Source organism: Pezoporus flaviventris, unplaced genomic scaffold (genome assembly GCF_033815535.1).
Source record: "Pezoporus flaviventris isolate CSIRO_AGI_PZ_B2104156 unplaced genomic scaffold, CSIRO_AGI_Pfla_v1 ptg000036l, whole genome shotgun sequence".
In the NCBI taxonomy this organism is placed as follows: domain Eukaryota; kingdom Metazoa; phylum Chordata; class Aves; order Psittaciformes; family Psittacidae; genus Pezoporus; species Pezoporus flaviventris.
The window spans coordinates 44632951-44652641 of NW_026892584.1; the positions used below are offsets into that span (position 1 = coordinate 44632951).

The 19691-nt window shown below is 42.6% G+C and overlaps 1 protein-coding gene across 1 annotated transcript in view; it reads left to right on the top strand.

Moving 5' to 3' along the window:
- The first annotated feature begins 1098 nt into the window (after positions 1-1098).
- Positions 1099-19691, top strand: part of KCNH5 (potassium voltage-gated channel subfamily H member 5) — a 159186-nt gene continuing 140593 nt past the window's right edge. The window contains exons 1-2 of the mRNA XM_061464210.1: positions 1099-1206; positions 14367-14490. Of these exons, the coding sequence (XP_061320194.1) occupies positions 1134-1206; positions 14367-14490 (197 nt within the window). The 5' untranslated portion in view covers positions 1099-1133. The remainder of the gene's footprint in view (positions 1207-14366; positions 14491-19691) is intronic.

The following is a 19691-nucleotide window of genomic DNA, read 5'->3' on the forward strand; positions in this document are numbered from 1 at the left end:
TTAATTATTTTTTCCACAGTGGAATAATTTCCTCTGGGAGAAGCACCGCTGCTTGTGCCAACTGCTGCAGGAGCGCGCAGCACATCGGGATGTGCCCTGCAGGGCATGCTTCTGCCCCAGACAAACAGCGATTTGCCATCTCTTATTTCCTTATACGATCTTTTCCAGGTTGTAGCAGTATTCAAAATTAGCAGAGGCAGAAGCAATAGGTGGAGAAATTCCTTCCAGGATTTTGCTGTCCTCAGCTTAAAAAGACACTGGGTAATGAAAAGGCTGGAGGGAGAAAGGCAGCTGGGTCAAGAGTAGGGGAGCTTACACAGAAATAGGCGTGTGGCGTTTCGCTGCACTGACTCATCACGGACTCCGGGGCTTCGGCTCCGGAGTAATACGGTAGAGCTGGGTCTCTGAATAAAACGATGGCAAAGAGGACTCCAGCCCCAAATCTGCCTCCTGTTGCGTCCTTCTCACGGCTGCTCTCACCGGGAGAGGGAGGAATCCTCCAAAAAAAAAAACCCAAAAAACAAATAAAAAATGCCACGCATTTGACATGTTACCTTGCACTTTTTGGTCATCATTTGCGGGCAAAGCGCAGCCACCTTCCACTGTGTCATGCAGCATTTCGCAGCCTGCTTTCCCCCAGACCCTCCCGCTAAGAGCAGGGGAATGCTGTCTCAAAAGGTTACAAATTGTACAGACGAAACCGCAGGGGCCAGAGGCTTTCGGGGTCTGGTTCACGCAGGCTAAACTTCGACGGGTGTCCCGGAGAGCCAGCTCGGGGCCAGCCAGGCGATGATGCTGCTCGGGGCACGGCACAGGGCGTGACCCGCGGGCCTCCGCTCCCCCCGCCGCCGCTGTCCCGGGGCGGCCCTGCTCGGCGGCAGGGCGGGCGCGCAGGCGCGGGGGGGGGGGGGGGGGGGAGGTGGCGCTCGGCGGCTCCGTGCGCTGCGCGGCCCCAGTCCGCGCTGCAGCCGCCGCGGGGGCGCCACTACCATGAGCGGCCGCGGCCGCCCCTGCGCGACTCACGGGCACCGGGCGCACCAGCCGCCTCCGCCCCCCCCCCGCTGCCGCCGCGGCCGCCGCTACCGCCGCCGCCGCTGCCGCGCACTCCCGGCCCCCGATCCCGGCGCTGCAGGATGCCGGGGGGCAAGAGAGGGCTGGTGGCACCGCAGAACACCTTCCTGGAGAACATCGTCCGGCGCTCAAGCGGTGAGAAATTCCCGCCGTCCGTCCGTCCGTCCGTCCGTCCATCCATCCATCCATCCATCCATCCATCCATCCATCCATCCATCCATCCATCCATCCCTCCATCCATCCATCCCTCCATCCATCCCTCCGTCCGTCCATCCATCCCTCAGTCCCCGCGGCGGCTCTCCTCGGGGTACGGAGCCGCCGCGCCCGCTGCCCCGCTGCGGTCTGTGCCAAAGCTTTGCCTTCAAGGAACGGGGTCTTTACTGTGCCCCGCCAGGCTCCGCTGGAGCCAGCCCTTCACCAGCCTGTCCCTGTCCCCCTCCGTTTCTTTTTACCTCGTTACCGGTACTGCTGCTTCTGAGAATAAGTGGTCATCATTTACATTTCTAATACTCTCTCTGCTTATCGTGTCTTTTTTTTTTTTTTTTTTTTTTTTTTTTTCATTCTTCATAGAATTATAGAATGGTTTGGGTTGGAAGAGACCTTAAAGATTGTTTAGTTCCAGCCCTATTGCAATGGTCAGGGACATCTTCCACTAGATCAGGTTGCTCAAAGCACTATCCAACCTGGCCTTGAAAACACTGCCATAACTTCTCTTGTTCCTTGTGCTCTTGTTCTTTAGCTCTCTAGTAATTGGGCTTGCAACTGTTTTCATTCAGTGTTTCAGAGTCTTTGTAATTCTGTGGCACTTAAGTCTGTGGTAAAGGTGCTGGGAAGGAGGATGAGGGAGTGACTGTGATTAGGATGATGGTGGTCCTGGAGCTGAGCAGTATGTAAAGAAGTGCCTGCTCTTGCTCATCTACAGCTCCTTGTTAGGTGGATATTTACAGGACTGGTTCAGGACTGCATGGCTGTCAAATTATTCCTTGCTGTTGGAGTTAATTTTATCCTTTGATCCAGTGCAAAGCACCGATCAAGAGTACTGTGTACAGCTCCATTAAAGTTACAGTGTGGCTGCAGACTGCCGTCTCTAGATGTATTAATGTAGACGCTGCTCTAGGCAAGTCTTGTGCTAGTTACATTCCTTTATTTATGTCATTTTTGTACTGGCACCTAACTACTGAAACACATGAGTGTTTGCACAAATGAAGTGCGGTAAGAAACCTTGACTTTGCATATGCTAAAAGATATCTTGTTGGACAGCTCAAGTTTAGGGTGACCCTGCCATACCAAACACTGCTGTGCAGGCTTGCATCTGGGGACATGAATGGGAAATGTGGGCAGAGCAGAGTATTGAGCAAAGTTGCCACATGTATTGTTAATCAAGACATTAATGTGATGTGAAACCGTGCTGAGAAGTGTTCCCTTCCACCTTCCTGTTGCATGACTCTGGATTTACCTTGCATTCATGGTCTGGACCTAACATGGTCTGGTGGGTTGATTAGATGGCAGGTGGTGAATTAGTGATTCATTGACTTCCATGGGAGCAGGAGTGGGATAAGGACTTAGAATTTGTTTTAAAATATTTTATGTTAAAATGGTAGCCTTGTATTAAGCCATCAACTGTTTTTTTTGGGGGGGGGCTTCATCCCTTTGGTGTTGCCTCTGTCGGTTGTGTGGTGGGTAGCTGACTCCCCGTCAAGCTCTGTAGCTGCACGATTACCAAGAGCTAGTTTCCCGCAATAGTGTATTTATTTAGCAGAATATTAAATGCAAGCTTAATTAATAGGGGTTTATACAGCACTTTCCCTCTGATAATTTCAAAGTGCTTGTGGATTTTAATTACACTTCACAGCTCCGTGTGGAAGAGGACACAGAGGCATTCCTAACCTGTTCTTTGAAGTCTGGCGCAAACAGGGGCTCAGAGCATCACAATTGTTTTCCCAAGGTCATGGGGCGAGTCCATGGCAGAGCTGGGAACATGGCTTGGGATTGCTATGCTTTTGTATCATGCTTTAATTAAATCATGTTGTCCCTGGTGAAAGCTCAGTAAAGCTTTGAGATGTCAAAAACTGTAAAAGCTCAGAAGGCTTTTGAACATTATACTTTAAAAGCGTGTATTCCCCTCCAGATTTAACCTGGTCTAATTTAGGAGCATTAAATCGTGCTGATCTGGTCATTCATTCTGCTTTTTCTCTGCCACTGATGATGCCTATACATGATGCTACAGAGGTAAATCTGCCCCGTTGGACAAGGTGAAAAGTGGATTGGGAATTTAACTTATTTAAGTGGTCAGTACTGTGCCCTGAAACATGATTTAGTTCTTATTTTTGTCATCCAGGAAGTAACCTTATTTGTCCTTTATAGAAATAGTAATTTTCATTGGATTCAGTGATGTTTAATCCAAACTTAATGGCATCCAGTAGAGCAAATCTGATTCCAGTGTCTCCTGCCAGTGCTTGGTAGAAGGCAAGGATTTGATCTGCTGACTCTGTGCAGGCTTTTGTTTTTATACTTGGATTCACCAGTTTCCGAGAGATTTTTCATTGACAAGTTGAGAAACGGGATGAAGGAAAGACTGATGATTGTTTTTTAAAATACATTTTCAGCATCCTCAAAAAGAGCTCTTTTATCACCTTTACTGGTTAAAGGACATGCTCTTTTGAGATTTCTCACAATTACGCAATTCCGTTTCATTCTTGACAATAAATCTTTTCTTAACGAGGAGAAGGTTAGTGGGTAGAGGTAATATCTTCTATTAGGCAACAGGTACAGCTGGAAAAATTAGACAGGTATTTCAGCAGATAGGCTCTTCTTTAAGAGCATGGAATCAATGGTTTCAAAATGAAATGTAGCTGGATTCTAATTAATCAAAGTTGCCAGAGATGGTTTTAAATAACAAAATTTATAGACAAAATTGCAATAATTTTAAAATATGGAGAGTTAGAACTGGCATAGTGGGAACACGGTGTGCAGAGTGGTGGTCACATTGGTGTTTAAAGCAGTCTTATAGTCAATTTTCAGCATTATTTACTTATTTTCTGTTTAGTTTTATGAACCTTTCCTTTTTGCCCTAGCTTTGGCTGCAAATGAGGTTAAAATTGTGGGAGGAACTATCATGGCAAGTCAGTTATAAGCAAAGCGTCAAAGATCTGAGCAGAAAGAATGGGGTGGCAATGGCTCCTCTGTCCTCTGTATGTAGAGGTGGGATTTCTGGGCTACCCTGCCAAGCTGTCCCACTCCCAGCCAATGTGTTTGGGAAGGATGGAGCCACTGCCAAAGCTATGGGATGGGTCAGGGAGAAGTCCCACAGTGTCCCTTTGCCCAGGGAACCTCTCTTTTGGAGGCAAATTAACACCTTGAAGCTTATGAAGTGTTTTAGGGCAGGAGTGTACTTTGTCTTTTGGGCAGCAGCAGAGTGCAGGTGTTTCCCAAAGCCTTTGGTGGGGGACAGTAACCTCTGAGCTACTTAGTGGGTTGTTTGCCCACACCTCAGCTGAGCTCCACTTGAGCAGAGACAAAGTCTGTGGGAGAAGCAGGGGAATCTGTTGTTAGACCAACTGCTGCAGCTGGTAAAAAGGGCCAAGCGCTCAGGATACACATTCCTATCTTCTGGCTAATCTCAGTGTACTGTCCAATCTTTCTTCTTCTTTTAAAGCACAGTGAAAATACATCCAGTAAAGGTCTTATCTGATGCTCACAAAGATTGATACAATCTTACTACAGTCTTGAATGTGCCCTGGATCTTAAGAACACCAGGTCTTTTGCTGATCTGAAAAAAAGTGTTTTGTGTGAGCACTGGGTTAAATCACATTAAGGTGACTGCCTTTTACTGCCGTTAGTATTTTTGACATTTAATAAGGGCCTTCCTTAGGGCAGTGTTCTCTCCTAAAATGTTCTCAGCAGTCTGTGCCTGTTATTGTTAATATTATTGGTTGATTCTTTAGTGCATTCAGAGCTTGCTGATACTGAGCTCGGCTCAGCATTGTGGAGGTGTCACAGGTACAGAACTGGGCAAGTCCAGAGCAGGGCTGGGCTTTGTGGACCTGGCAAGCATGTAGAGGAATGCAGTGAGTTGAGCCTTGCACACAGGGGCAAGGGAATGTGTTTGTCTTGCTTGTCCATCTTCACCCTTCACATATTCTAGCAACAAAAGCATTAAGCCTATGTTAATGGTATAATTTGCTTTTATGATAGAGGGTGAGTTTGGGAAAGATTAATTCTGGAGCTTTGCGGCAATTTGCAATAGAGTGCTAACAGCCTGGAAGAGGGACTTAATTTAGTGGAAGATTATATATAAGTTTACCTATATGGTAAGAGTCATAATTATTGGTTATTGTTTCTGTTGCAATAACTCTTAGAAGCTTCCTCAGGAAAATGTGTCTTTCAGGTCCTTCACGAACGTATTTTGATTCTTGGGCTGAAAACTTGGTTCTGCAAGGCTTACACGGGAATTTTACCATGAGCTTTAATGAAGCTAGCATTTAATTCCTGGCCTTTTTTAGCTTTGTGCCATGTTTCTACAAAGCAGTTCCTTCAGACAGAGCTTTACACTCTGCTGGGTCCCTGTGACTTTGAAGTACTAAAGGATCAGCCCTCGGTACCAGTGACGGGGTTGTAAAGGGAGGTTAGCCAGGAAAGGGGAGAGAAATGAGAGTCACATCTGTAGTGCCAAGACACTTTTTCATTTTTATTATACTAGTATAATAGATAAAATAAGTGTCTATTGTCTCTCCTGTCCTTCTTACTAGCCCATGTATTGTACCTGATGTCTTACAGGCAGGGTGACAAAATGTTGTTGTTATGGGACATGATACGTGTAGGCTTTGCTCCCCTAAATTAAAACAAAGCTGCACTTTCATCTGATCCAAGTGAAGTTACAAACGCTGCAGAGAGAGTTCTTTAAGGCAAGTTGCTTCAAGTTTACACGATGTCTGTCACTCTGGATCTTCTGAAAAAATGCGGACCTCGGCAGTTCCCTAAATCTCTACAGAAGGACACTATAAACTGTGGGGTGAAAGTTTCCATCCTCTGGCTCAGCTGACTGCAGAGAGCTTACTGAAGGGATGTCCAAGAAGCTTATGTCATTAGGGCTTTCTTTGCATTTGAAGGCACAGGGTTCCTTTTGCAGTTTCTAGGACTGCAGGGTGCCTGCTGATAAATAAATCAATGCGAAGTGGATTTTTACATGAAGTATTACTAGATGACAATTGTGAGGAGTTTTCAATTGCAGGCACCCTGCTTTCTTTAATTCTCAAGTTGGCTTGCTGAATGCAGAAAGATTAAGCATGTCTGACTGCTGATGAAGTTGGGGGACTTTTACATGGCCTAAATTTTTTTATGTGTTTCTTATCATTATGTTTTTAATGGTTATAGTTATGGCAGCTTTGTACCACTGTATTAATTTAGAAACCCAAATAACGCGATATCGTTAACTAAAGGAGTAGCTGGATTCTTCGAGGTCTGACCAGCTGCTTGTTATATTGTGGGTCTTTTATTTCGAATATTTCTTGATGTGTGTATTGCAGGCGGCGGGAGAAACGTGTTTCTGGGGTCGCTTGAGCGCTGCTGAGCGCTTGCCACAAGAGGTCACTGCAAGAGCTGTTGCATTCCCAGGTTCATCTTGAAATCTGAGAAGAGAAAAATGGAATTATTGATTATTTTTTTTTAAGTAAATATTCAGTTTTTTTATTGCTATTGGAAGGAGTATGCAGCCAAAGAATAATGTCAGGAAGTTAAGTGAGCTGTGGAAATACTTTTAATTATCATGTTTAACAGGGTACTGTTTGGTGGTTGACTGGGATTTTAAGTTACTCTCCTGGAAAGCTAAGGGAAGAGGATTTTGTGGTTTAATAAAATGAAGTAATAGAAAAAAATTTTGGAGTTAGAACTTTAATTACCTGCTTTTCAGGAAAAATAAGTCTGATTCTTGTTTAATCAGCACACTCAATGACTGGCTATTTTGAATGCCAACCCCTGGGTAACCCAAATAGTCAGGGCCCAATCCTGCTTGCGGTAGCAGGAAGGAGTCTGACTGCTGGCTTGTGAGCAGCCCCTTTGGAGACTGGCCCGAAGCAGCACTTTGGTACCCAGCTGGGATCTTAACTGCTGATAGTTTTGCTTCAGCCACTTGCACAGAGAACGGAGCATGGGAGAGGCAGACAATTCTCTGACAAAACAGTTTTTGTGAGGTACAGCCAGGCTCTGTGAAACTGCAGCCAGCACTAGCTTCAGGCTGAGTGTTTGCAAGAGGAGCCCCAATGTCCAAACAACTACTATTACTGCAATTTTCTCATCCGGGAATGTAAAGCAAGCACTCTCATTTGTATAAAACTAGAAATCTGATTTTTGGTTGCTCCCTGAGGGTGCCTGTGCACCTGGAGTGACAGCTACAGAGTTCTCCAGTTTAAATTTAGTCTTGCTACATCTATGTTATATTCTGCATAATTTTAACAGTGAACAGATTCAGAGGTGGACTTTAGATGGTAACTGGAATACGTGAGGATTAGTTTAACTCTAGGACAAATGAATGTGTGGGGGAGAAACTGCAATCAGAACTGTATGAAATGTCATTTTGCAGGCATCTCACAGGGATGCTGTCTTGTCCTTATTGACTCAAAACTCTTCCTGCGGTCAATGATGTTGTGCCACAATAAAGGCAGGGGACTGTGCTGTCTGTGGTCTTTCACATTCAGGATGATTAAAGTTAATTTTTTAAGTTTTTAGGAGGTAATTTTCAGGCAGACTCTAATCTTTCCTCTTGAGCTCACTTGCTAAATTGCTGAAAGCTGCTGTGTTCCCAGCTAAGTGATTTACCCATGGATTTAATATTTCAGCCAATGCTGGATTATTTATCTTTTGTTTTATTTGAGGTGCATTTATTTGGGGCAGGAAGTAGATCATTTTAGCATAGTTGGCACAGTGGCATCTTGCGCTGGGTTTAGTCTTCTTTGCATTTTCATAATATGAATATTAAATAAAAACAACACTGGTACAGAAAGGTGACGTAAAGAGTTAGTCCTTTGAGAATTTTTTTTCAGGCAAGCAACATAATGTGCTGAATAAATTGGATGACACTGATGTTTTGCATGCTTTAAAGACACTGGGGAAATAATAGCTTTGTTAGAAAACAGTAGTGTGGCTTTATAGTGAAGAGTAAAAAGTGCTGGTGGAGGTTGCTCCTTTAAGAACAACAGTTTGTCTGCAGCTGACCCTGGAGCTGGAGGGATGCCGTTGCCCATTGAGACTGATTTCAGAGGGCAGTGCTCTCCTAAAGGGTTTAGGATTTTCTGTTGTATTCTGTGGGGATGCAGTATGTCTTGAGTTGGAGTCACTGTGAACGACACCAGTAAACGTATGTGTTATCAGGGCCGAGACTTGCTCAGGAGGGCTAAAAGAAAAAGAATTAGAACATTTTTTAGGACCTCCCTCCCCAACACACACATAGAAGAGTCCAATGAGTTTTTCAAGATGGTTTAAACAAGACTGCAGCAATATGCTGACCCTGTGTAGTTCTAAGGAGAGTAAGCTGACAGCAGTGTTTGTGGCTTGGGGCTTTAATAAAACAGCATTATCAAAAAAGGCAAATTCCAGATGTTTCACAGACGCTGTCAGGGTCAGGCTGCATTTGTTCTGCAGTGGAAGGTGGGAATTCTGAATGACAACCCTGTGTCAAGTTGCTTGAGTTAGGAGTTTATTCCGAGATGGAATTGCTGCTGCTTTTTATTATAATAATTATTATTACTTGTATTTTGCTGCTTCATTTTTTTAAAAACACATCTTTTCCGTGGTGACTTTTCTGAAAAGATCAGTTGCCTGTCTTCTTGGCATGAGATGGAACTCAAAACAGTGATTTAAACAATTTTTGTTACAAGTGGTACCCAAGCTTTCTGGAGAAGAGATGATTAGAGACAACATTTCTCACTTGGCTAAGCATATATCCTGGACTGATTTAGCTGTTCTTGCTCTCCTGTGATTACATAACATGAATTTTACACTGCTTTGGGCATTTTGTTGGTTAAAAATATTGCTTGCACACTGTGGTCTTTTTTTTTTTTTCTTTAAGCAAAACAAGGCTCACCACTGTATTGAGTATTAGCTACTGCAAGACAAAGTAAGATTAAAGGCTTGCTGTTCTACAGCATAGGCTGCCTTTATACAAAAAGCCTTTTTACAAAGTAAAGGTGCAGCAACAGCAAATATACGATTGTTTTCCTCAACTGTGTTTTCCAGCCTGAAATTTTGCTAACTGCATGCCTCTAATAATTCCTTGTCATCAGTATTAAACCTTGCAAATATTTTAACTGATTTAACTAATTTTAACTAATAAAAAGCCTGCTGACTTCCTAAGCGGAATCTAGCAACTCTGAGACGGGCGACTCTGCTGGCTGAACCCTGCTTCCCCATACTCTTATAGGCAGACCCTGGTGTTTAAATGCATTTAGTCGAAGAACTCTAGACAACATACAGATTTGTGATTTGGGCTCTCTACTATATATCAGAAAGGGGGATGGGTGGAGAAAATGGTTGGTGGAGGCAATGACATCAAGACAAGTTTAGAAATAATAAAAATTGACTTTTATCTCTAAGGAAATGGGAAGTGGAAATGCATTTTCAGGGCATCAGGGAAATCTAAGCAAGGATGAATGCATTACCAGACGTTTCAGGCTAATCATCATGCAAGTTTGAAACTAGCTGCATGTTAATGTTTTCAGAATATAAGATATTGCCACATGGTAGCTGCTGAATTCAATGTTTTCCAGTTACTGGTAGCTAAATTCTTCTAAGAAATCCTTAAACTTCAGAATACCTCCAATATAGCATATTCTTTTAAAAAAATGGTTTGTGGAATATAGCTCTTGTGTATCAAATCCAACTGGAAAACAGCTGTGGGCATCCCAGTGCCAGTGTTCTTCCTATGCTTATCACTCTGCAGTTTCCATACTTTTTTTGGCTCTCTCCTGAAGAAGGCACAAAACACTATTCTTATCTGTTGAAAACTAGAGCAGGCTCGGTAAGCCTGCCTCTCCCTTGAAGGGGGCCTGAGCCTGGGTCTGTCTTGCAGAAGACATCTGCTCTGGGTGGAGCATCCTTGGCATACGGCATTGCAGGGCTCACGCCCATGCTTTAGAGAAGACTGTGTAAAGGTCCTTTGGCTCACTCCAAAGCTATTTGGTATGAACTAACTGATGTGGGGTGTGGGCTATCAGAGGATGGTGAGGATGAGGAGTGAACCTGGGATCTGATGATGGAGGTGCACCGAGTGCTTGCCTGCAGCAATGTCTGTGGGGCATGTCCTTGGGCTGCCATTGGGTGAATAGCCGTGGTGTGGGTGTTTCCTCTCTGTTACATTCAGTGAGTCTCAATGTATCTCAGGAAGAAGCAAGTCAGTTGGCAGTCTGTAGGCAGGTCTGTAGCACACTTGCCTTTTACTATACCTGGGCTACTTGAATGAAGACCTGGCTTGTACCAAGAGGCTACTATGGGACTTCACCACAGAGTCATCACAGCAGTGCACAGGGGGACATCTGTGTGCCCTTGGCTGACGGCCCTTGTTTTGGAGCTGCTAGCAAAGGAAGAACATGCAGCCAGTTGTGTTTGGAAGGGAGCAGACTCCTCCTCTTTGATGTTAAGCCACCCTATGACAACTGAAGATGGAGACAAAATGTGTTTTTTCCCAGTCCTTGCCTCTTACAGGAGGTTTAAGCAGCCAGCTGCAAATTGAACAGAGTGGAATTTGATATAATCAGACAGATGGAAGTTTTAACCCAAGACTCAACTGTGATTGGCTTTTCTTAGTGAGGAAACCATGTAACTGAGGTGTAGATATATGGAAGTCAGGCATGCAGATGGATTTAGTCCAGGACTGTCTATCAAGACTGAACCTTCAAGGGAAGCAACTGCAGAAATGGACTTTCATGAGTAGTTAGTGGTGATGAAACGATATAAAACAGTCTCTTCTCCAAGTACGTAAAACTCCTAGAAACCCTGAGGTGGTATTGTCTACTACAGTGTCTCTCTTTGTCAAGGTTAGGCCCAAAATGGAGACATGTTAGAGAATATACAAGGAGTCACAGCAGAGGATTCAAAGCAAAAACTCCTCCATGTCCCTTTGCACTTGGCTAAAAAATAGAGGTTTTCTCAAAGTGTCCTGTCACCGAGTACAGTTTGGTTGTTTACAACTGGGTGTGGTCTGTCTGATGTAGAGTTTAATCTGCCTGTCGTTTTGATCTCAATAAATCGTAGAAATAGGGAAGAATTGATGTGTTTTGGTTGGAGAAAATAACATGACTTTTGATAAAATGTACGGTAAGCATGGAGTCCTGTGAATGCTGGGACTTTGGTACACAATAAAACTCAAGGTTCTGATGCTGACTTGTTCTTCCTTAAATTTTATCAAGCTGCTCACTGAGCAGTGGCATTAATGAAACACGGATTCTTACGGCTTTTTTCCCACAGTTATATTCTTTTGTCTCTAGCAAGATGCAAACATCCATTCAAGATTTTTCTTTGGTTGGAATAGGACACACACGTACGTATTCACATGCTGAGTAGGGATGAATAAGCGTTACTTGCTTAGGAGACAAGGGTAAAAAATGTCAGTGAAACAAAGAAAAATTCATGGGGACAAAAGAAAACATATGCTAAGATCTCATCAGATTTCTAGCACATGTACTATATATATCTGATCTAACCTTACAAATACCACAGATACTTCTAGTGTCTATTTTTTTTCATTTTTTAAAAATCCGTAGTTTGGCTTTACATTTTGTTCCCTCCCAAGTTTCTTGTGGATTTGATCAGTTTAGTGAATGCATACCTTATCAGGTATTTTGAGACCCTCAGGTGTAAAGAATAGAAGGCAACCTTTAAGTGCGGTATGTCATCTTGTTGGTTGCTGGCTGCGACAGATCATCCTCTGTGTACTCTGTGTTCTGAAACAGCTATGTGGTGGGAATACACAATCAAGATTACGTCTGTTGGTTGGGGAGGCTTCAAAGCAGGATTATTTGCTTTTGGACTGTGGTCCTCTGGGGAACACCCAGATGTGCCCAGCATCCACGAGTGAGTTTGGTATTACAGTCTCTCACTGCCCTGGTTGTGCAAATTATATTGGAATATGCAAGCAAAACTTTGGTGAGAGATAATCCTGCAAATAAATCTCTTTTCAAATCTAACCAGAGGACTTGTAATATTGGTTGTTTCCCTTTGGGGTAGGAAATTAAGAATTGTTTATGCTCCCATCCTCTCCAGCTGCTGGGGTGCAGCTGTGGTAGGGTGGCCACCGTGAGGGGAGCCCAGTGGATTTGGGGGCTGGTGGTGCCTCCCAAATTGGAGAAGATGCAAGATTGGGTTAACATCAATACAATGGGAACCCTTTGGTTTCCAGGGCTTGCGAAGTTCCCTGTGTTATTATCTGCCCTGTGCTGAGGAAAGCTGGGCTGAGTCCCTGCTGCAGAAAGGGCTGCAGAAAGCCAGGAAGATCTTAATGTAATGCTCAGGCTTTACTCTGTGTCTGCTGCTGCCTGTAGTGAGGGCATCTTCCTTCAGGCAGAAAAGTGAATTTTTTAAGTTGGCATTTAGGCTTAAGAATATTTGTGATGGATTCAAATAAATTCTTTGGGCATGAAGGGGTTAGATTTCACAAAATCTCAACTTCTGTTACTCACATCATTTGGCTTCTAAATATTTTTTGATCTGCTCTCCTACAGAAAATCCAATAATCTCCAGATTATTTTCTTTTCTTCCAAATTCATGCTTATAAAGAAAAAAGACATACTGGGTTTTTTGGTACACTTTCCTTGTTCTACGGTATAATGTTACCATAATGTAAAATCCAGTCACGGTTATAAATACGTGCAAGAGGGGCATGTGTAGCTCATTTAAAAACTGTGTCACTTTCACGTGAAAATGAATGTATGCACCTGAGTGTGTATCTGTAAGTAATTGGCATAACCATGCTTTGGCTGTTATGTGGAAAATTTGTACATCTCCTTAATTTCCTCCTCCTTCCTCCCCCCCACCAAGAACTGCTGAAAAGAACATTTCCTATAATTTCTATACAGTGGTGATTGTTAATAGATATTTTTTAAAAGCTTCTTAGCATCAATGAACGGGGCTAGTTAGTTCCATACCTGCAGCCAAAAGTAAATTGCAAACTCACAGTAAAAATAAAGAAAACACTGAAGATCATCACAGACTACAATTTGAGAACCTCTATTTAAGTGAGAATATTATTTCTGAAACAAAATTAGGGATGTTTACAGTCTCAATGTACATAACATCCTACAACATTGTGTTTAAGAAAAATGGGTATTTTCTTCTTTGAAAATGCCTTGCTAAAAGCAGGGATGGAAGAATCTTTCCAAACTAGTGAATAAAACTATTTTAAGAGTAACTCCTAATGTGTTGGTGCCAGTCCGTGCGTATAAACTGTAGGCACTGACTGAAAGAACAGATGACTGAAACGATATTTAAACCTGATTTCAGCCTCCTAGAAGTACTCCCTGCCCATATTTTGTAATTACAGCTCTGGACACATGTTACTAGGATGAGCCAAATCCACCTATGTGCATTTTTAGTAGACCACCACTGAAATTCAGTACCTGTTTTGTGCTATTTCAAAATTTAAGTCCCTTTGGCACTCATTACTTCCCCAATCATGCTGAATTTCCATGTGGGTCACTTGATATTTGCACTCACAGGCATGATGTGGCTTGCGGTGTGCCACAAGATGCAGTGGGAACATCGGAACATCTCACCCCTCCCCAGTGGCTCCTGATGCTCTCTGTCCCTCATTCAGATACGCTGCCTGTGTCCTGCAAAACAGACTGAGACCTACCAGTAAGAAAAATTTACTTGAAGCAAGAGTTATCATCAGTGTTGGGCACAAATAAAGTTCATAATTTTAAACTCATTTTACAAGTTAATTTAAAGTTGATTTCAAGATACATATAAAATATGAATACCATATAAATATATAAACAATTAAATATAAAATGAAAACCAAACATGACACCTTGCCCAGATGCTTTGAATAAATTGTTAAATTTCTAAATTGTTAAAGTGTTGCTACTTATATCAGTATTTTGGTGTGCGAGAGGCTACTTTTGTTACTAAGTTACCCTGTTACATCACAGTTTCTTTTCTGATGCCTGTTTTAATTTCAGTTCCCTCTGAAATTTCACACTATAAGTTGCCGTCATGAATAAATCTGCATCTGCTGTATAACACATGGATTTAATTGCACTTTGCCACTGACATCTGCCCTTTGTCTCCTTTTCTCTTTCTCTTTGCAGAATCCAGCTTTTTGTTGGGAAATGCCCAGATTGTGGACTGGCCTGTAGTTTATAGTAATGACGGGTTTTGTAAACTTTCCGGGTATCATCGAGCTGACGTCATGCAGAAGAGCAGCACTTGCAGGTATGCCAGCTGTCTGTTTCTTGCCACTCGATGCACTTTAAAAACTGTAATCTTCTGAGAAGAACAATGAGGTTTTGCAAAAGGCATTGATGTAAGAAAAGAGTTGTTTTGTAGAAATGAAAGTATTGAAACAGGCTTTAAATGAATGAAACCAGAAACTTATCCATGACATGGTAAAGCACTTTGAAATTTATCCTGGCTAGTATCAGTACGAATGTGCTGTAGCTAATGATCCAATAAAGAAAGTGGGGTTTTAGGTAATATATTTCAAAGGCTTTGTTTACTTTTTTTTTTTTAATTATTATTTTAATTCTCCTGCTGTCATGCTAGGATGTACTGGGCTATTCTATAGCCCATGTTAGTTCCTGTTATTTCACACACAGAGAGCACAGTAGTGTGCAAACTGCATCTTTATTCCCAAGAGAGTGATTAAGCTGATGATATATCTACTCTACGCATTGCAACCTTATGGCTTTTTCCTTTTGTTCGTGGTCTCTCAGGAGTGGACAGCTTTGATTTATGGTTAGACATGCATCTGTGCCTTGTCTGCTGTATCCTTTAAAAGGAGATGGTTTGGGGAAGGACTAAATCCCTAATGCCTGTGTATGAGCAAAGTAAACGGGTACAGAGGCAATAAGGAATGGCTGAGATACACATTTGTTTAGGTTTTCCCTTTATTCAGGGAGCAACCAACTCCAGGGCACTGGAAGGAGGGAGCTGCCTACCTACAGAGATGGCTTTTGGGAGATAGGTGCTGCCAGACACTGATCATGGGCTGATGCTTCAGCTGGCAGGAGCAGGACAGGCAGTGAGCCTGTCCTTGGATGTCAGTCATTGCTAACTCCAAAAAGCAACAAGTGCTGATGTGTGGTCACTGCTCTCATCTGCTAGGAAGGGGAGGAAGCCTTGCGAGTCCAGGATTCCTCTGTGCAGCCAGGTATCCTCTAACGGGTAATGGAGAAGAGATGGGAACATGCCACTGAAATGAAATGTTCATTCACAGAGTACCGATAGAGTTTATATACTTAGTGGGTCTGAAAGAAACAGCCTTATCGCAGCTGTGCTGGATATAAATACATGCTTTCCTCTTTGCTGTCTTAAATACTGGACTATGTAGGTTTGCTATGAGCCATCACTTTTATAGTCTGTGCACATTACAGATAATTAAAAATATAGAACAGAAATGTAGGAGAATACTGAGGAAGTAAAGGTTTAGCAATACCTTTCTGATAATGATTCCCCTGTGCCTCGTGCCTCAAATACTGAGAGGATCAAAAAGTTTACTGTATCTGAGTGCTTATTGTGAATGTGATGGACTTTAGTTACCATTTGTAAGAATCCTGTTTTGATGGTGTGTTAAGTAAATCATACAGGTGAATCATACAGATGCAAATCCAAGTGGGAATTATTATGGAAAATGGAATTTGTAGCAGAGATTTTTTTTTTGATTTTTTTTTTTGTGGTTGTTTTTCCTTTTTTTTGTGTGTGTGTGTGTGTGTGTGTGTATGTTTGTTTTTTTTCCCCTTAATCTTCATTCTCTACATACAAACAATGCAAGTCTGTCTAGCCCCTGATTTGAGTCATTATTGTTACTGATCATGAGTGTGATCAAGGACAATTTATAAATTTTGCAATATTTGGTCAGTTTGCCCCTGTCTATAAGTTACAGCGCCTTCAAATCAGTTTCATCCAATATTTTCTCCTGGGTAGTCCAGAGAGTATTCATTATATCTTCTTTCTGTCTGTTCCACCCCATACCCTACATTGGCTGTTCATATGTCATCATTATATTCAGCTTCAGGTGGTCTTGGCTGATACTGATCACAGGGAGAGGTGGATAAACAGAAGACACTGGAGGTATGAGTGATTTTTTTGTTTCAGCTCAGACAATGAATTAGTCCTGTCATGGGCTGATCATCCCTTTGATTTTGCAGTATTCTCATCACCAACAAGTGGCATTCCTCAGGTATCAGTATTAGGACAGGCGATGTTTAACATCTTTGTTGGCAACATAGACAGTGGTATTGAGTGCGCCCTCAGCAAGTTTGCTGGTGACACCAAGGTGTGTGGTTCAGCTCTGGGACACTCAACATAAGAAGGACAAGGACCATTTGGAGTGAGTCCAGAAGAGGCCCTGAAGATGATCAGAGTGCTGGAGCACCTCTGCTATGGAGACAGGCTGAGAGAGTTGGGCTTGTGCAGCCTGGAGAAGAGAAGGCTCTGAGGAGACCTTAGAGCAGCTTCCAGTACCTGAAGAGGTCAAGAAGAAATCTGGGGAGGGACTTTTGACAAGGTCCTGTAGTGACAGGACAAGGGGGGAATGGCTTTAAGCTCAAAGAGGTAGATTTAGATTAGATAGTGGGAAGAAATTCTTTACCACGAGGGTGGTGAGGCCCTGGCACAGGTTGCCCAGAGAAGCTGTGGCTGCCCCATCCCTGGCAGTGTTCAAGGCCAGGTTGGACGGGGCTTTGAGCAACCTGGTCTAGAGGAAGATGTCCCTGCCTGTGACAGGGGGATTTGAACTGGAGGAGTTTTAAGGTCGCTTACAAACCAAACAATTCTGTGATTCTGTGATGTGAATTTTAATCAGCAATAATGTGCCCATTGGCAGGAAAATCACTCAGAAATACCTCGGTACAAATGCCAGTCTTCCTAGTTTCACAGGCACTATATAAAAGGCAGAGGCTACTCAGGGGTCAGGCCACGTGAATAATGTGTGATGGGAATCACTGTGTGTTGTTCTTCCTGGGTGCATGTGATATCCAAAGTTGCATCTGTAGCTGGAGCTGATACATAGAATAATTGGTATAAGGGAGTGCTAAAATGCACAGGATTTTTAGGTGGAAGGACTTGTTTACTAGTGAAGGTAAGCTGACAGTTCTGGAGGATCAGGGCATTTGCAGTTCTGACATCTCTAACATTCAGTTGACCTTGAACCCCTCTCCCACCCGCCCTGCCTGAAGGTGCACCAATAGATCAGTCACCATGCAAGAAAACCGCTTGTTTCATGCCCAGTTGCCCACACTCATGACAATGTATGTCTCGATAAATACCTTGAAAGAATTAACAGCTATAAAACATTAAAATCTTTTCTAAATATTTTTTCTAAATATTTTTCTAAATATTGTTTTTCTAAATGTTGTTTTCTAAATATTGTTGCTTATCAGTTAAGCTCTATTCTCATGTAGCCTTTGGAAGAGCAGGCACCCCTTGAGTGGCTGGTTAGTAACCTACCCTGGCATTTTACACTTGGCTTTTGCTCCAGGCTTTGCTTTGCTTACCCTTCCCTGCCCCTGAAAGCCTGGTGCTGGGCTGGAGATAGCTGATTGCTGGTTTTGTTTTCAAAGAGGAAACCTGCGTATAGGCCCTGTTTGCGTGTTGCCTTCCAGCTGTACAGGAGGATGGAATTGGATCTCCTTGCTGAAGTGGTTGTTTACAGATAGTGTTTCAACTGAAGCACTTGCAGTGCTCCACTCCACATCTCTGTTCTCCTTTGTTTTGATTTACTGCCATTGCAAGTGGGATTAAAAAAAGTCTGTGAGAAAAGTTCTGTCTCCACTGAAGCCAATGGCAAAATTCCCAAAGCATTCAAGAAATGGGATTTTGCATGGTGGGTACAGCGTGATGGACTTTAAAAAAAGTTCGGTTTAATACTCAGATATCACTCCTTGACCTGACTTGTGTGTGTGAGAGAAGGGTTCCTTGCACTGCCAAAGCTGTGCAAAGAAACCTTGCTGATGGTGCCAGTGGGACCCAGGGTGCTGCTCTGTAGCTTGCAGAGCTTTGAAGTTGACATGTATCTGTATTTGTAACTGATGCCTTTTCATCCACTGCTTCTGGATGAAGGGAGCTGTAAATTGGATGTAGACTTTTGTGCTTCACCTGTCCCATATCCTGGATAATTTCTCACAAATGCTGTTAAATACCACCTTGGCATGCACTGTAGACCTGGAGCTGTTCTTACACCATTGCTGTGAATCCTGACAAAGGACGGAAGAGCACAATGCAAAGCTTCAGATGTGTTTTTTCTGTGCCAAGGGATGCTTTCAAAGGGAGGTGGGATCCCATGCGTCTTAAATGACAAATGGTCTCTTTCAGAGATGGCAAAATTATCTAAGATTGTGCCTTTCTCTGAGTATTTCAGTAAGTCTTGTTTCTCTTTGATACGTCTGTTTTCTAGGTAGTAAGATTCCCAGTAGCAGAGTGGGTTTGATATTTACGTCTTGTACAGTTTGCACTGAAGGCACTTGACAATCACTACATAACAGAAAACACGAAGCAGAAAAAGAATGATTGACTGAAGAAGTAGGAGTTCCTTCATGTGTATAAAATAGGACAGACTAAATCAAGTTAAACCTGTGATAAGCAAAGGTCTTACATAACTTGTACAGTGAGTAGCTTTGAGGTTTCTTTGGTGCTGTTAAAAATTGTCTTCTGAAAAATGTTTTTATTATCCCACAGGCCTTTAAAATGTCTCTTTATATGTGAGAATATAGACTTTAAAACATAAAGTTGATCGTATTCAGCAATGCTAACTAGTATTTTCCACTACTCAGAATACCGAGTATCATTTGTCATCTTAGCACTAATTAATGGTGACTTTCTGTATTTTAAGCCATGTAAAAGTCAAGCACTTCAACAAATTCATGTGATTTTTTTTCCTTCAGGACTAAAAGAGACATTATTTTAAATCTTAACAAAACAAAAAAGGGAATTCAATTGCACAACAGGCTGTGTGAAAACTACCAGGTCTTATTTCACCTTGCCAACAGAACAATCTTCTTTACCTCATCGGTGCATTAAAAAGGGCATAGATTGAAAAACCCAAGACCAAACAGACTCTTTTTGTTCACCTCATGTATAAATGTATAAAAGATGATCAGCTGACCTCAGGAAAGAAAGACAGGTCTTAAAAAATGAGCAGTAGGTTGTGTTTTGCTTTTCCTAAAGACGGCCATGTATGTTGATGATAAGCAGTACCTTAATGAAAACCTGTGCTCTGGGTAAAACCATTTCCTGACATCAATTGCTGTAGTAATGGCATCTCCATTATAGTGCTGTCCCAAAGGTAACATTTACGACATGTCACTTATCAATAGCTCTCCCTGTGTTACCAGAAAAGAAGCAGCTGAAGTGACATCCAAATGTCGGAGTCACTGTCTTCATCACCCATGCTGGGGAGCACCTTATTCTGGGAGCAA